The sequence below is a fragment of the Pseudorca crassidens genome, chromosome 11, assembly GCF_039906515.1.
Source record: "Pseudorca crassidens isolate mPseCra1 chromosome 11, mPseCra1.hap1, whole genome shotgun sequence".
Taxonomy (NCBI): Eukaryota; Metazoa; Chordata; class Mammalia; order Artiodactyla; family Delphinidae; genus Pseudorca; species Pseudorca crassidens.
Genome location: NC_090306.1, coordinates 42,361,630 through 42,379,746, shown reverse-complemented (window position 1 = coordinate 42,379,746; position 18,117 = coordinate 42,361,630). Strand labels below are relative to the sequence as shown.

The 18,117-nt window shown below is 36.4% G+C and overlaps 1 protein-coding gene and 1 long non-coding RNA gene across 2 annotated transcripts in view; one reads left to right on the top strand and one right to left on the bottom strand.

Moving 5' to 3' along the window:
• Positions 1-8,895, bottom strand: part of LOC137202823 (uncharacterized) — a 48,002-nt gene extending 39,107 nt beyond the window's left edge. Inside the window, exon 1 of the long non-coding RNA XR_010932799.1 lies at positions 8,783-8,895. This is a non-coding gene — a long non-coding RNA (uncharacterized lncRNA). The remainder of the gene's footprint in view (positions 1-8,782) is intronic.
• Positions 6,390-7,121, top strand: LOC137202822 (olfactory receptor 8S1-like). Its single transcript, XM_067698647.1, has one exon. It carries the CDS (start codon positions 6,390-6,392, stop codon positions 7,119-7,121), a length of 732 nt encoding a protein of 243 aa, XP_067554748.1.
• Positions 8,896-18,117: the final 9,222 nt, after the last annotated feature.

Genomic DNA, 18,117 nt, shown 5'->3' with positions numbered 1-18,117 from the left:
GCCACCCAAATCCAGGAAGTGCAGCAAGTCCCATAGAGGATAAACCCAAGGAGAAACACGCCAAGACACATAGTAATCAAATTGGCAAAAATTAAAGACAAAGAAAAATTATTGAAAGCAGCAAGGGAAAAATGACAAATAACATACAAGGGAACTCCCATAAGGTTAACAGCTGAGTTCTCAGCAGAAACTCTACAAGCCAGAAGGCAGTGGCATGATATACTTACAGTGATGAAAGGGAAGAACCTACACTGAAGATTACTCTACCCGGCAAGGATCTCATTCATATTCGATGGAGAAATCAAAAGCTTTACAGACAAGCAAAAGCTAAGAGAATTCAGTACCACTAAACCAGCTCTACAACAAATGCTAAAGGAACTTCTCTAAGTGGGAAACACAAGGGAAGAAAAGGACCTACAAAAACAAACCCAAAATGATTAAGAAAATGGTCGTAGGAACATACATATCGATAATTACCTTAAATGTAAATGGATTAAATGCTGCGACCAGAAGACACAGGCTTGCTGAATGGATGCAAAAACAAGACCCATATATATGCTGTCTACAAGAGACCCACTTCAGACTTAGGGACACACACAGACTGAAAGTGAGGGTATGGAAAAATATATTCCATGCAAATGGAAATCAAAAGAAAGCTGGAGTAACAATGCTCATAACAGATAAAATAGACTTTAAAGAATGTTACAAGAGATAAGGAAGGACACTACATAAATGATCAAGGGATCAATTTAAGAAGAAGGTATAACAATTATAAATATATATGCACCCAACATAGGAGCACCTCAATACATTAGGCAACTGCTAACAGCTATAAAAGAGGAAATCGACAGTAACACAAAAATAGTGGGGGACTTTAACACCTCATTTACACCAATGGACAGATCATCCAAAATGAAAATAAATAAGAAAACAGAAGCTTTAAATGACACAATAGATCAGATAGATTTAATTGATATTTATAGGACATTCCATCCAAAAACAGCAGATTACACTTTCTTCTCAAGTGCGCACGGACCATTCTCCAGGATAGATCACATCTTGGGTCACAAATCAAGCCTCGGTAAATTTAAGAAAATTGAAATCATATCAAGCATCTTTTCTGACCACAACGCGATGAGATTAGAAATGAATTACAGGGGAAAAAACGTAAAAAACAAACACATGGAGGCTAAACAATACGTTACTAAATAACCAGGAGACCACTGAAGAAATCAAAGAGGAAATAAAAAAATACCTAGAGACAAATGATAACGAAAACATGATGATCTGAAACCTATGGGATGCAGCAAGAGCAGTTCTAAGAGGGAAGTTTATAGCTATAAAAGCTACCTCAAGAAACGAGGAAAATCTCAAATAAACAATCTAACGTTACACCTAAAGGAACTAGAGAGAGAAGAACAAACAAAACCCAAAGTTAGCAGAAGGAAAGAAATCATAAAGATCAGAGCAGGAAGAAATGAAATAGAAACAAAGAAAACAATAGCAAAGATCAATAAAACTAAAAGCTGGTTCTTTGAGAAGATAAACAAAATTGATAAACCATTAGCCAGACTCATCAAGAAAAAGAGGGAGAGGACTCAAATCAATAAAATTAGAAATGAAAAAGGAGAAGTTACAACAGGCACCACAGATATACAAAGCATCCTAAGAGACTACTACAAGCAACTCTATGCCAATAAAATGGACAACCTGGAAGAAATGGAAAAATTTTTAGAAGGTATACCTGCCAAGACTGAACCAGGAAGAAACAGAAAATATGAACAGACCAATCACAAGTAATGAAATTGAAACTGTGACTAAAAACCTTCCAACAAACAGAATTCCAGGACCAGATGGCTTCACAGGTGAATTCTATCAAACATTTAGAAGTGAGCTAACACCCATCCTTCTCAAACTGTTCCAAAAAATTGTGGAGGGAGGAACACTCCCAAACTCATTTTATGAGGCCACCATCACCCTGATACCAAAACCAGAGAAAGATACTACAAAAAAAGAAAATTACAGACTAGTATCACTGATGAATATAGATGCAAAAATCCTCAACAAAACACTAGCAAACAGAATCCAACAACACATTAAAAGGATCATAAACCATGATGAAGTGGGATTTATCCCAGAGATGCAACTTTTCTTCAATATACTCAAATCAATCAATGTGATACACCATATTTACAAATTGAAGAAGAAAAACCATATGATCATCTCAATAGATGCAGAAAAACTTTTGACAAAATTCAACATCCATTCATGATAAAAACTCTCCAGAAAGTGAGCATAGAGGGAACCTACCTCAACATAATAAAGGCCATATATGACAAACCCACAGCAAACGTCATTCTCAATGGTGAAAAACTGAAAGCATTTCCTCTAAGATCAGGAACAAGACAAGGATGTCCACTCTCACCACTATTATTCAACATAGTTTTGGAAGTCCTAGCCATGGCAATCAGAGAAGAAAAAGAAACAAAAGGAATACAAATTGGAAAAGAAGAAGTAAAACTGTCACTGTTTGCAGATGACATGATACTATACATAGAGAATCCTAAAGATGCCACCAGAAAACTACTAGAGCTAATCAATGTATTTGGTAAAGTTGCAGGATACAAAGTTAATGCACAGAAATCTCTTGCATTCCTATACACTAATGATGAAAAATCTAAAAGAGAAATTAAGGAAACACTCCCATTTACCATTGCAACGAAAAGAATAAAATACCTAGGAATAAACCTACCTAGGGAGACAAAAGACCTGTATGCAGAAAACTATAAGACACTGATGAAAGAAATTAAAGATGATACCAACAGATGGAGAGGTATACCATGTTCTTGGATTGGAAGAATCAATATTGTGAAAATGGTTATACTACTCAAAGCAATCTACAGACTCAATGCAATCCCTGTCAACTTACCAATGGCATATTTTATGGAACTAGAACAAAAAATCTTAAAATTTGTATGGAGACACAAAAGACCCCGAATAGACAAAGCAGTCTTGAGGGAAAATAACGGAGCTGGAGGCATCAGACTCCCTGACTTCAGACTATACTACAAAGCTACACTAATGAAGGCAATATGGTTCTGGCACAAAAACAGAAACATAGATCAATGGAACAAGATAGAAAGCCCAGAGATAAACCCACGCACCTATGGTCAACTAATCTACGACAAAGGAGGCAAGGATATACAATGGAGAAAAGACAGCCTCTTCAATAAGTGGTGCTGGGAAAACTGGACAGCTACATGTAAAAGAATGAAATTAGAACACTCCCTAACACCATACACTTAAAATAAACTCAAAACGCATTAGAGACCTAAATGTTAAGACTGGACACTATAAAACTCTTAGAGGAAAACATAGGAAGAACACTCTTTGACATAAATCACAGCAAGATCTTTTTTGATCCACCTCCTAGAGTAATGAAAATAAAAACAAAAAAAACCAAATGGGACCTAATGAAACTTAAAAGCTTTTGCACAGCAAAGGAAACGATAAACAAGACAAAAAGACAACACTCAGAATGGGAGAAAATATTTGCAAACAAATCAAGGGACAAAGGATTAATCTCCAAAATATATAAATAGCTCATGCAGCTCAATATTTAAAAAACAAACAACCCAACCCAAAAATGGGCAGAAGACCTAAATAGACAATTCTCCAAAGAAGACATACAGATGGCCAAGAAGCACATGAAAAGCTGCTCAACATCACTAATTATTAGAGAAATTCAAATCAAAACTATAATGAGGTACCATCTCACACCAGTTAGAATGGGCATCATCAGAAAATCTACAAACAACAAATGCTGGAGAGGGTGTGGAGAAAAGGGAACCCTCTTGCACTGTTGGTGGGAATGTAAATTGATACAGCCACTGTGGAGAACAGTATGGAGGTTCCTTAAAAAACTGAAAATAAAATTACCATATGATCCAGCCATCCCACTACTGGGCATATACCCAGAGAAAACCATTATTCAAAAGACACATGAACCCCAGTGTTCATTGCAGCACTCTTTAGAATAGCCAAGTCATGGGAGCAACCTAAATGCCCATTGACAGACGAATGGGTAAAGAAGACGTGGTACATATATACAATGGAACATTACTCAGCCATAAAAAGGAATAAGACTGGGTCATTTGTTGAGACATGGATGGATCTAGAGACTGTCATACAGAGTGAAGTAAGTCAGAAAGAGAAAAACAAGTATCATATTAACACATATATGTGGAACCTAGAAAAATGGTACAGGGCAGGGAAGAAATTGAGACACAGATTTCAGGGCAGAAATTGAGACACAGATGTAGAGAACAAACGTATGGACACCAAGGGGGGAAAGCTGCGTGGGGGTGGGGGTGTGATGAATTGGGTGATTGGGATTGACATATATACACTGACGTGTATAAAATTGATGACTAATAAGAACCTGATGTATAAAAAATATAGACAAAAAAGCCTAGGGCCTATGTGAAGAAAATAAAAAATTATACTGTAAGCAAAAAGAAAAGGCTGAAACAAAGAAAAGGTAGAACAAATTGTAAAGCTTACTGCCAAAGTAATATTGACATATTGGTGAAAAAACAACTCCAGCTGAAATCTCAAGGGAATTTTTCAAACTATAAATCCAATTACGAAGTGAAATTATAAGAATAAATGAAAAAATAACATAAAAGTATAAACATTAGAAACCAGCATCGTTATATATTAAAGTATATACCGTATCTACAGTCATTAGAGAGTGTGGCACTACTGTAAAAACAGACACATCAAAGAATAGAATAGGAAATCTAGAAATAAAAGCCAGTGAATATAGAAATTTAAGACAGGTTTATAAGCTCTCATCTCCAATTCCAAAATCTCCAAAAATCTCTAAAAGCCAAACTTTTTTTTCCAGAACTAGTTTGGAGGAAACACTGGAAGTTAATTGATATGAGGCTATTTGTAGACTCTTAAAATCCCATGTAGAAGGGGTACTCAGAAGTTTCATTATAGAAATAGTAATATGTTTGACTACAGGGTGCAGCAGAGGTGTTATATAATATGTGGTATATTCCATATAAATTTTTTCTGAAGGATTGGGGTAACATCAGAAATATACTAAAATCTAGATGGGTGAGTAAAATTTTCACTAATGTGGACTTTATGTCTCAGACGAAAAGTTATCTAAGTCTTAGTGTTTTTACATGTAGAAAACTTTAAAGGCAATATATTTTATTACCCAAGGAAGGGTGCCAAATTCTATTATATTTTTAAGGCTTCTTATGGAAGAAAGAAGGTTATTAATTGTTTCTGCTCTATTTTAAATGGATAAATGTGAGTAGTTCTGCATATAAACTGAGTGGATATGCTTGATGGAAAGGGAGAGACAAGGGAAGTGAAAGAGCATGGTTGATTCAGAGAGATGCTCAAAGAGAAGGGTTAAGATGGAATACAGAGCAGAGAGAAGCACTCACCAGAGGTGAAGGAGAAGGGCCTCCTTCCCGCGCTGGAGGGGAGAAAAGAAGAATAACTCCATGTGTGGGGATTAGGGAGTTAGAGATCGCCCATAACAGGAACAGGAACATGTCCTCTGCCAATTATCAGCTGAGAGTTAGGAGTGTGAGGTTAAAGGAGCAGGGAGCTTCAAGAGAGTAATGAAATGACTGAACTTGTCACAGTGAGAAAGGAGAGTATATGTACCTGGTTGAAGAGAGAGAGAGAGAGAGAGAGAGAGAGAGAGAGAGAGAGAGTGTGTGTGTTTTCAGAATGCTAGGACTATCAGGGAATAAAGACTCTAAGCAGAGTCTCACACACTGGAGTTCACCTGGTCCCCTAATAGTAAAGCCATTTATAGCCAGAAGCATTCTGCAGTCCTGTGTCCTCCACTGGCCACAGCAGGACTAGTAGCTTGTCCCTCTCTGGACTGAGAACCACATTGGCTCTGGCTACTGCTGCCTCTCCCATGGGCAGTGAACTGGTCCTGGCTCCCAACAGTTCTTACTCAACATCTGTCTCCAGGGCTCAGCTGGCACAAGATTACCAATGAGTTGATGAAAAAAGAGATATAAGTCACATAAACTGGGCAGGCGCTGTCCTCAGGACTGAGGGAGACAAAAGGAGAGGAAAATGATAAGGAAGAGTACCAGATTCTCTTAGCTGAGACCAAAAGACTCAAATCAGCGCAACTGGATACTGGGACACTTTAGCCTTAAAGAGTGGATCTTTTATAGATTAAAAAGTCCTATTCACTGAGTGTGACTCAGATCGTTGTCCCACCAAATGAATAAGTATTTGTTTCTCTCCAGGGATAGGATATCTAAGAAACCATGACAAATCTTAGCATTATTGATGAATTTGTGCTGCTATGATTGTCTAGTGACCCGGATATCCAGACCATGCTCTTTGTTCTCTTCCTGGGGATTTACCTCCTGACCCTGATAGGGAACCTGATGATGATCCTGTTGATCAGGGCTGATTCTCACCTCCACATGCCCAGGTACTTCTTCCTTGGACATTTATCTTTCCTAGACATATGCTACTCTTTAGTCACTGTGCCCAAGATGCTGCAGAATTTCCTATCTCAGAAGAAAACCATTTCGGTGTGGGGCTGCATTACCCAGAGTTTCTTTTTCATGATTTCTGGAATCACTGAGAGCTGCTTGCTCTCTGCTACGGCCTATGACCGCTATGCTGCCATGTGTCACCCTCTGCTCTCCACCGTGGTCATGAATAGACCTCTCTGCACTGCAATCGTTGGTACAGCATGGGTGATGGGGTTTCTGAACTCACTAGTGAATAATCGTTGTGTTCAGAACTTACAGTTCTATGGTCCCAATCTCATCCCCCATTTCAGTTGTGAACTGCCTTCACACTTCCCTCTGTCCTGCAGTGATACCACACCTAACACCATCCTGCTGGCTAGGTTTTTTGCATTTCTAGGACTTGTGACACTTCCCCTGATTCTCTTCTCTTACTCAAAAATTATTCTTGCCATTCTAAGTACCTCTTCCTCTAAAAGCCAAGGTGAAGCCTTCTCCACCTGCTACTCCCATCTCACCGTGGTGCTCTTGTTCTATGGGACGGCTCTATTCAGGTACATCAGCCCCTCTTCAGGACCAGTACTGTAGTGAGTTATCTCTATACGGTATGGTGTGATCACTTCCTTATTAAACCCTCTCATTTACAGCTTCAAGAACTAGGAGGTAAAGGCAGCTCTGCAGAGGATGCTGAGGCAGCAAATATGTGTCTCAGGGTAAGAAACCTCAACATGATGTTTGTTCTATAAAAGAACCAATCTACAAGGGCTGAGAACTTTGTAAGCTTAGAGCTCATGTATAACTTGATTTTTAATTAAATTCAACTGTTTTTATTTCTTATTCAAAGTTAAGTAACTTCCAAAAGATAAGCAATATAGTCAGAGAAGTATTTGGCCCATCCTGGGTTTTAGGGGAAAGGTTCACAGACATTAGCTCCTACCATAGCCTTTGGAAACTAATCCAGAAAGAATGACTTCACTACAGTTGAGGAGGCTGAACCAGAACAAAGACTCTGACAAGAACTAAGATTCTGAGCCCAGGACTTTTACCTGTGGAGTTACACAAAGGAACCCATTAGTAGAAGGGCACAGAACAAGTAAACTACACGCAGACAATGCTCCAGGATAAGACAGTTCAGCACCCTCCATTCACCTGACCTGGTGGCACCATAGGCATCAAATGGCATGTGTGCCTGCAAATAGTCAAAGAATAGTGAACACAAAGAATGAACATATTAAATGTCCATGAACAGGTGACTGGATAAAGAAAATGTGATATATACATACAATGGAGTATTATTCAGCTTTAAAACAAGAAGGCAATTCTACAGCGTGTGACAACATAGATTGAGGCCATTGTGTTAAGTGAGAGAAGCCAGTCGCAGGAGAAATCCTGTGTAGCTCTACTTATATGAGATAGCTAAAGCAAACTCACAGAAGCAGAAAGCAGAATGGTGGTTGCCAGGGACTAGGGGAAAGGGGGAACTGGGAAGCTGCTACTCATTGGGTATAGAGTTTCAGTCAAGAAGATAAAAATAGTTCTGAAGATCTTCTACACAGCAATATGCATATAGTTAACAATACTGTACAGTTAAAATTTGTTAAGAGGGTAAAATTTATGTTTTGTGTTTTTTACCACAATAAAAATAAATATATATATAAGAAGATTGAACATATTGTTATGCTAAAAATTGATTTTTCATTCTGCTACAGCCTCTTGCCTGAAGGCATACATTATAAAATGCAGCATTTGTATTTGATGTATAAACATTCTGTAAACAAAAAAAAGCAGAAGTAAATTAAAGCAAATTAAAACATCAAGAGAGCATTATTTTTATATTTATCTTAACATAAAGAAATATCAAGAAATACAATGATAAAATGGGCACACAGATATGTGTATACATTGTTGACCATGTTTTATTTTAGCTAAACCTTTCATAAATCAATCTAGTTATATGTATCAATGTTAAGAGTTATAACATGATCATACAGGTTTTAAAACACCACTGTTATTATAAGTGAAGAAGTTCTTATACCTTCCCCTAAATGAAGATGCACACTGTCCCACTAGTCATTGTAGCTACCCTGGCTAAATTCATCACTACACATATTCCACCACAGTATCACGAAATAATCTGTTCCTTAAAGATCAAACTGCGAGTGACATCAGCAAAATGAAGAAATAGGAATACTCAATCGTTGTTCCCCCATAGAAACAGCGATGTAAAAATTATACATGAACCAAAATACCTTTATGAGAATTCCAGATTCCAAATAAGAAGTTTCAGCACCCCAGATAAGCACAAAAACCAAGAACAGCCACGCTGAAATGGGTAAGAAGAGCAATTTCACTTTAACTGCATTAGCCCCTCCCTGCAAACTGCACAGCCCAGGGCCAAGAGAGATCTCCTCAGCCAATGACTTCTCCCATGGTGGGGAAAAGAGATTAGAGTGTGCGCTCAGCCTCCGAGCCTTTCAGTGCACTCACTCCCCAAGGGTCCAGGTCCTGTCTCACCTCACACCAAGTGCTGAAGGAACTAGCATAGTCCAGATGCCTGGGGCAGCTAAGAACAAAGGAAAAGCAGAGGGTGGTTTCCTACAGCTAGCAAGGATCTTCAAGATTGGGAAAATGTGCAGAACTGAGGCTTCTCCCTCAGAAGGGAGGCAGAGGAGTAGGGCATGCCTCCAATGTCTTTACCTTTCAGGGTCCTACCCACGGCACTAGCTTCTGTGTAGCCTCACATCAAGTGCTGACAGAACCAGCAAAGTTAGACACCAGAGGGAATGAGAGATTACAGCCTCCATTAAAAAAAAAAAAAAAGGCTGGTCACCTGGAGCAATTTAGAGTGTTTGTGTCTTCAAAAAATGCAGACATCAGCACAAAGCTACAAGGGACTGGACTGATCTTTCAGGAAAATATAACATAGTCAAAGGAGAAAAATAAATCTCTAGTAACTGACCCTAAAGAAATAGAGATCTATGAATTTGCTGACAAAATTCAAAACAATCTTCTAAAAGAAGCTCAGTGAGTTACAGTAGAACTCAGTCAATTAAGCGAATTCAGGAAAATGATATATGAACAAAATGAAAAACATCAATAAAGAGATAGAAACAATAAAAAGAACCACTCAGAAATACTGGAGATGAGAGCAGATTGGTGGTTGCCAGAAGTGGGGGATGGGGGTTGGATAAAATGGGTGATGGTGTCAAAAGGTACAAACTTCCAGTTATAAAATAACTCCTGGGGATGTAATGTACAGCATGACAAATATGTTAATACTCTATTGTATACTTGAAAGTTGCTAAGAGAGTAACCTTAAAAGTTCTCATCACAAGAGAAAAAAAAACGTAACTGTGTGTGGTGATGGATGCTAGCTAAACTTATTGTGGTGATCATTTTGCAGTATATACATATATCAACCATTATGTTGTACACCTAAAACGAACACAATGTTATATGTCAATATCTCAATTAAAAAAAAAACCTCACCATTTAAAAAATGACCATAAAGATACAGAAAAGGAGAAAAACTGGCAACAACACTATGGATTTTAAATGAGAGAGGAACAGTTGCTAAAATCCAGGTGGAATTTCAACCAACTGTTTCATTGATGATGGACTGAAAACATACTTTTAAACTACTTTTCATGAGCCCTTCCCTCTGAAACATGACAGATGTCAAAACCCAGGGAAAATTTGGCATCCCCTACCCACACTGTCTGCATTTAACTCCAGTATGCAGGTACTTTGTTGACCATAAACAAACACCTACTGAGGCAGAGAGAACTAAAGTTCTATTATTTACCTTCTCTTCCACCTCCTAATCTCATTAGCATCTATCTCTCCTTTAATTCAGAAACAAGTCCCAGAAACAACACAGCAGAAAGAGGGATTCTGTGGGTCAGAAATTGGAAAGGGCACAGTAAGGATGACTTTTATGTGCTTCACCCCATCTGGGCTTCAGCTAGGAGGAGTCAAAGGCTTGGGGTGACTCAACAGCTGGGAGCTGAGATTACCTATATGCTCCTTCAGTCACAGAATCTGACACATAGGCTGGGAGGACTTGATGACAGAGAATGCCCATCAGAGTGGTTTGGCTTCATCACTGCATGGTACCCTTTGGATAGTCAGACTTATGCATGGCATTCCTGGGCTCTGAGTATGAGAGTTCAAGAGAAGAAGGTAAAAGTAGCATGGACTTTTCTGGCCTTACCTAGGAAGTCATCCAGCATCACTTCTACTTCACTCTGATTACAAGTGAGTCTAAGCCCACTCAGATTTGAGGTCAAGAGCAGACCCACTAATCAGTGAGAATGTCAAAGGAGATACTGCATCATCTTTAGAAAATAGAATCTGCCATACCCTGTAAAAGAAACTAATAAAATAAAATAAAAATACTGGAGCTGAAGAGTGCAATGACTGCAGTGAAAAATTCAACAGCAGACTTAGAAAAAAAACAGAAGCAGCAATCAGTGAACTCAAAGACAGAGCATTTAAATTATACAGCCAGAGGATCAAAAAGGAAAAAGAATGAAAAAGGTGAAGAAAGCCTAAAGGGCTCAGGGAACTCCATCAACTGAGCCAATGTACACATTTTAGGAGTCCTGAAAGAGAAGAGATAGAGAAAGGGGCAGAAAGCTTATTTAAGGAAATAATGGCTGAAAACTTCCCAGATGTGGAGAAAGAAATGGGCATCCACATTCAGGATGCCAAAGGATGTCAAAGAGAAGAAACCAAGAAGTCTATACTGATACATTATAATCACATTTTCAAAGATAAAGAAAGAAATTTCAAAGCAGCAAGAGAAAAGCAACTCATCACATATAAGGGAACCCCATAAGGCTATCAGTGGATTTCTCAGCAGAAACCTCTCAATCCAGGAAAGATTGAGATGATATATTCAAAGTGCTGAAAGAAAAAAATTAACAACCAAGAATACTGTACCCAGTAAAACTGTTCCTTAGATATAAAGGCAAGATAAAGTCTTCCAGAAAAACAAAAGAAGAAATAGAAAACCTTAACTGGCCAATATAAATAAAGAGATTATCAGAAAAAGTAAATAACCACATTAAAAAATGAGCAACAGAACTGAATAGACATTTTCCACAGAAAACATACAAATGGTCAACAAGTATATGAAAAAGTGCTAAATATCAGTAATCATCAGGGAAATGCAAATCAAAAACAGTGAGATATCACCTCAAACCTATTAGAATGACTATTACAAAAACAAACAAAAGATAAAAAGTGTTGTCAAGGATCTGGAGAAATTGGAACCATCTACTCTGTTGGTGGGAATGTAAATTGGTACAGTGGCTGTAGAAAACAGCACTTATATTAGGTGCATATTTGTTTATGATTGTTATATCTTCTTCTTGGATTGATCCCTTGATCATTATGTAGTGTCCTTCTTTGCCTCTTGTAATAGTCTTTATTTTAAAGTCTATTTTGACTGATATGAGAATTGCTACTCCAGCTTTCTTTTGATTTCCATTTGCATGGAATATCTTTTTCCATCTCCTCACTTTCAGTCTGTATGTGTCCCTAGGTCTGAAGTGGGTCTCTTGTAGACAGCAAATATATGCGTCTTGTTTTTGTATCCATTCAGCCAGTCTATGTCTTTTGGTTGGAGCATTAATGTAGAACAATGTTAACTCTCATTTGGGAAAAAGGTTTAGCTACCCATTATGTAGTAAAGTTAATTCGGCCCAAAATTGTACTATTAGGGATTTATCCTAGAGAAACTCATACACACTGTACCAAAATAAATGTACAAAAATGTTCATGGTAGCCATGTTTGTAATAACCAAATATAGGAAATAACTCATGGACACGTACAATAGAAATTAAAAGATAAATTTTGATATATCCATACTGTGAAGTGAATACAACCAAAGAAAATGAATAAACCTTTTCACATGAAGTAGCATGGATCAATCTTAAATATAATATTGAACAAAATGATACATAAAACATTATTCCATTCATATAAAGTTCAAATAAAGGCAAACAGGACTATATTATTTAGGGTTGCACATATAAATGATAAAACTATTTAAAAAGTAAGAAAGTCAGTAAGAATGTTAGGGCAACCTGTATTATCACTAAGAGGAGAAGGAACAGGGTTCTTGTAGCAGAGTTGTGTACAGTCCCAGTGCTGGTAATGTACTATCTCTTAACCTTTAAAATTTTTTCTTGTACAGTGGTCACATAGATCTTTGCTTTACAATTATTTGTTAAATTGTACATATATGTTGTGTGTACTTTTCAGTATATATGGCATATTTTACTTTCTTGAATAAACTGTAAACAACAAGATAAATGGTGAAATACTAAAATAATTTCTATTAAAACCAGATATTGGGCAGAGATGCCTGTTTTCTCCACTATTTCCTAACATTGTTTTGAAAGTTATAACTAATGTAATAGACATGAAGATGAAATACTTAGAATAATTATGAAATACCAAATTACTTATTTTGTATGCACATGATATGATTATATTCTTGGACTCAATAGGCTGAGGGTTGGGGGGAAGAATGAGAATTAATAAGAGAGATTAATTTGGCAACACAAAAAATAAATACACAAAAAATAGTCTTTCACTATCCTATTAATAATCAATTTGAACTGAAAATAGGAGAAAATCCATTCACATTAGCAACAAAATCATAAAATAACTAGTAATAAATTTAACCAAAACAGGTATAGAATTTGTATGACTAAAACTATATTTAGTGTCATAAAACAAGATCTGTATAAAAATTTCTGAAAACAAATGTTTGTAGAATTACTATCCTTTTGTTTAAGCTTGATCAAATACACCAGGAAAACCACCTGGACCTCGGGTTTCCTTCTGATTTATGGTTACAAATTCAATTTATTTAGTTGATATGGGACTACTGTGGTTTCCTATATTTTCTTGTAATTTGGTAATTTGTGTCTTTCAAAGAATCTGTCCACTTCAACTAAATTGTCAAATTCATTGGCATAAAATCATTTATAACATTCTCTTATTAGGTTTTAAGTCTGTGAAGGATCTGTAGTGATACACTCTTTTATTCCTGATACTGATAATTTGTCTTTTCTCTTTTTCTCTTAATCAATCTAATGGAGGTTTATTAACTTTACTGATTTTTTAAAAAAGTTTTTGGTTTAATTCATTTTCTTTATTGTTTCTTATTTTGTTGACTTCAACTTTGTTTCTTTATATTTATTTTCAGTCTACGTTGATTTTTTCTGACCTCTTAAGATGGATTTTAGACCTTTCTTCTTTTCTAATATAAGCATTTAATTTCCCTTTAAGTATTAATTTAGCTGTACCCCACAAATGCTGATGTTTTCATTTTCATTCAGTTAAAAAATAATTTACTATTTCCTTTGTGGTTTCTTCTTTGACCTCTGGGGTTATTTGAAAGTGTGTTGTTTGACATTTAACTATTTTGGGATTTTCCATATACTTTCAAATATTGATTTATAATTTAGTTCCGTTGTGATCAATTTCCTTAATGGATAATCATAGTTCTAGCTTCAGACTGTTCCATGTGTATTCAGCTGTTGTTGAATGGAGTGTTCTATAAATGTCTACTAGATAAAGTTTGTGGTTATGTTATTCAAGTCTTCTATATCCTTACTGATTTTCTGTCTACTTTTTGTATTAATTAGTGAGAAAGGAGAGTTAAAATAAATTCACAAGTATCATTGAGAATTTGTCTATTTCTTCTTTCAATTCCATTAGTTTTTCCTTCATTATTTTGAAGCTCTGTTGTGTCTTCTTGGAAAATTGATTTTTTTTATTATCATGAAGTGTCCTTATTTATCCCTAGTAGTATGGCTTGTTCTGAAGTATACTTTTCCCTATACTATGGCTTGTTCTGAAGTCTACTTTGCCCTAGATTTCTATAACGCCTTCACTTTCTCATAATTGTATATAATGTTATATCCTTTCCCATCCTTTTACTTTTAAACTAAGGCAAAGGCTGCCATTGCCAATAAGAGTGTGCACACATAGAGGGAAAAGAGCTGACTTGAACTCCAGACCTGCCTCTGACCAGGGCAGAAGCAACCTTTCCAGTGTATGTGTCCCTGCCTACATTTGGGAGGAGCAAAACTAGTTCCAGGGTGGAGACCATCAAAGCCTGTAGGAGAAAAACCAGCTTAATAGTGTAGCGCCAGGCACTGAGGCCCCAACCCAGCCTCTAACTAAGGCATATACACAGAGGAAAAAGTGAAACCAGCATAGAAGTGCAGTCCCTTAGGCCCCAGCCATAACCCAACCAAGGCAAAGACTACCATCACACCCAGGAGAAATACAACTGCTTCAGGGGTCCTGCTCCAGCACCTTGGGCCCCAAACCTGCCTCCAACAGGGTGGTAATAGCCATTAAGCGTACGAAAAGTCCTGATCACACTTGGCTCTGGCTCTAGCCCTTCAAATCCATCCCTACTTCCCACCAAGGTGGTGGTTGCCAGCAGAACCCAGGGTAAGATGTGGCCCATGCTCACTTCATATCCAGCTCTCCTACCAAAGGCACTGGGCACATGCAGACTACATAGGGATGCTCCCACACAAGGAAATGACTTCAAGACTGAGACAGGTAACTGCTTCACCTAATTTCATAAAGAAAGAGAAAGTTAAAAACAAGATGAGAAGACAAAGGAATATGTTTCAAACAAAAGAACAAGAAAAAAACCACCCTAATGAAACAAAGATAAGTAATTTACCTGATAAAGAGTTCAAAGCAATAGTAATAAGAATGCTAACTGAACTTGGGAAAAGAATAAATGAACACAGCAAGAATTCTTAAAAAGAACTAGAAAATATAAAAAAAGAGCCAGTCAGAGCTGAAGAATACAATAACTGAAATAAAAATTACACTAGAAGGAATTAACAGCAGCTTAATGATACAGAACACACAAGTGATCTGGAAGATAGAATAATGGAAACAACCTTATCAGAACAGCAAAAAGAAAAACACATTAAAAAAATAAGGATAGTTTGACAATGTCAAACATACACCAAGAATGACAATGTCATTCACCATTCACAATGTCATACACCAATGACAATGTCAAACATACACCAAGAAGGAGAAGAGAGAGACAAAAGGGGGTAGAAAATGTATTTGATGAAATTACAGTTGAAAACTTCCTGAACCTAAAGAAAGAAATAGATGTCCAGGTACAGGAAGCAAAGAGAGTCCTAAACAAGATGAAACCAAAAAGACCCACACCAAGACATGTCATAATTAAAATGCCAAAAGTTAAAGAGATAATTTTAAAGGCAGCAAGAGAAAAACAAAGGGTCACATACAAGGGAACCCCCGTAAGGCTATCAGCTGATTTTTCTGCAGAAATTTTGCAGGCCAAAAGGGAGTGGAATAGTATGTTTAATGTGCTGAAAGAGAAAAACCTACAATCTAGGATACTCTACCCAGCAAGGTTATCATTCAGAATTAAAGGAAAGATAAAGAGCTTCTCAGACAAGCAAGATCTAAAGAGTTAATCAAAACTAAACTGACCTTACAAAGTGTTTAAGGGTCTTCTTTAACTGAAATAGAAAAGACTACAACAAAAATAAGACATTATAGGAAAGGAAAAATCCCACATGTAAAGGCAAATATATGGTAAGGCTGTGGATCAACCACTTAAATAAGTTAGTACAAAGATTAAAAGACAAATTGTAAAATCAACTATAACTACAATAAACAGTTAAAGGATAGACACAAAGGTGTAAAACATGATATTGAAAACACAAAACATAGTGGGGGAGGGTAAAAATGTAGAGCTTTCAGAATGTGTTTGAACTGAAATAACAAGATTAAAACGAGTAGGTAAGCTATAATAGGTCAACATATATGAACTCTATGGTAACCACAAATCAAAAACCTCCAATAGATACATAAAAACTAGAGAGAAAAGAATACAAGCGTACCACTAAAGAAAATCATCAAACCACAAGGGAAGAGACTAAAAGAAGAAAAGAAGAGAGGAGAACTACCAAAACAACTAGAAAACAAGTAACAAAATGTTAATAAGTACATACCTATCAATAATCACTTTAAATGTCAATGAACTAAATGCTCCAATCAAAAGAAACAGGATGGGTTGTTTGTATAAAAAACAAGACCCATCTATATGCTGCTATAAGAGACTTATTTCAGAGATAAAGACACAGAATGAAAGTGCAGGGATGGAAAAATATACTCCAAGCAAATGGAAACAGAAAGCTGGAGTAGCAATACTCATGTCAGGCAAAATAGACTTTAAAACAAAGTCTATAACAAAAGACAAAGAAGGGCATCATGTAATGATAAAGGCATCGATACAAAAAGAGGATATAACACTCATAAACAAATATGCACCTAATATAAGAGCACTTAAATATAAAACAAGTACTAACAGACATAAAGGGAGAAATTGAAAATAATACAATAATAAGAGGACACTTTAACACCCCACTTACATCAACGGACAGATCATCCAGACAGAAATCCACTAAGAAAACTATGGCCTTAAATGACACATTAGACCAGTTGGACTTAATAGATATCCACAGGGCATTCCATCAAAAAACGGCAGAATAAAACAAACAAACAAAAAACAGCAGAATACATATTCTTTTCAAGTGCACATGGAACTTTCTCTGGGATACCTCACATGCTAGATCACAAAGCAAGTCTCAACAAATGTAATAGGATAGAAATTATATCAAGCACATTTTCCAACTATAATTGCATGAAACTAGAAATCAATCACAGGATGAAAAATGGAAAAAACACAAACAAGTGAAGACTAAACAACATGCTACTAAAAATCCAACGGGTCAACAAAGATATCAAAGAGGAAATTAGAAAATAGCTTGAGACAAATGAAAACAAAAATACAACTTTCCAAGTCTATGGGATGCAGTAAAAGCAGTTTAAGAGGGAAATTTATAGTGATATGGGCATACCTTAAGAAACAAGAAAAATCTCAAACAACTTAAACTACCACCTAAAGAAATTAGAAAAAAGAGAAAAAACAAAGCCCAAAGTCAGGGGAAGGAAGGAAATAATAAGGATCAGAGAGGAAATAAATAAAATAGAGACCAAAATAATAGAAAAGATTAATGAAACCAAGAGTTGGTTCTTTGGAAAGATAAACAAAATTGATAAGCCTTTAGCCAGGCTCATCAAGAAAAAAGAGAGGGCCCAAATAAAATAAGAAATGAAAGAGGAGAAATTACAACCAATATCACAGAGATACAAATACTACAAGCAATGTATTCATGTAGTATTCATGAGAAAATACTACAAACAATTACATGCCAACAAATTGGACATACTAGAAGGAATGGATAGATTCCTAGAAACATACAATCTTCCAAAACTTAACCAGGAAAAAACAGATAATCTGAACAGACTGATTACTAGTATTGAAATTGAATCAGAGTGAAAAAAACTCCTAAGAAACAAAAGTCCAGGACCAGAGAGCTTCAAGGGGAAATACACCAAACATATAAAGAAGAGCTAATACCTATTCTTCTCAAACTTCAAAAAAACTGGAGAGGACAGAATACTACCAAATTCATTCTATGAGTTCAC

What these genes read in the sequence shown, in the direction of transcription:
- LOC137202822 (XM_067698647.1), top strand. Translation starts at nt 6,390, where the DNA reads ATGCTCTTTGTTCTCTTCCTGGGGATTTACCTCCTGACCCTGATAGGG.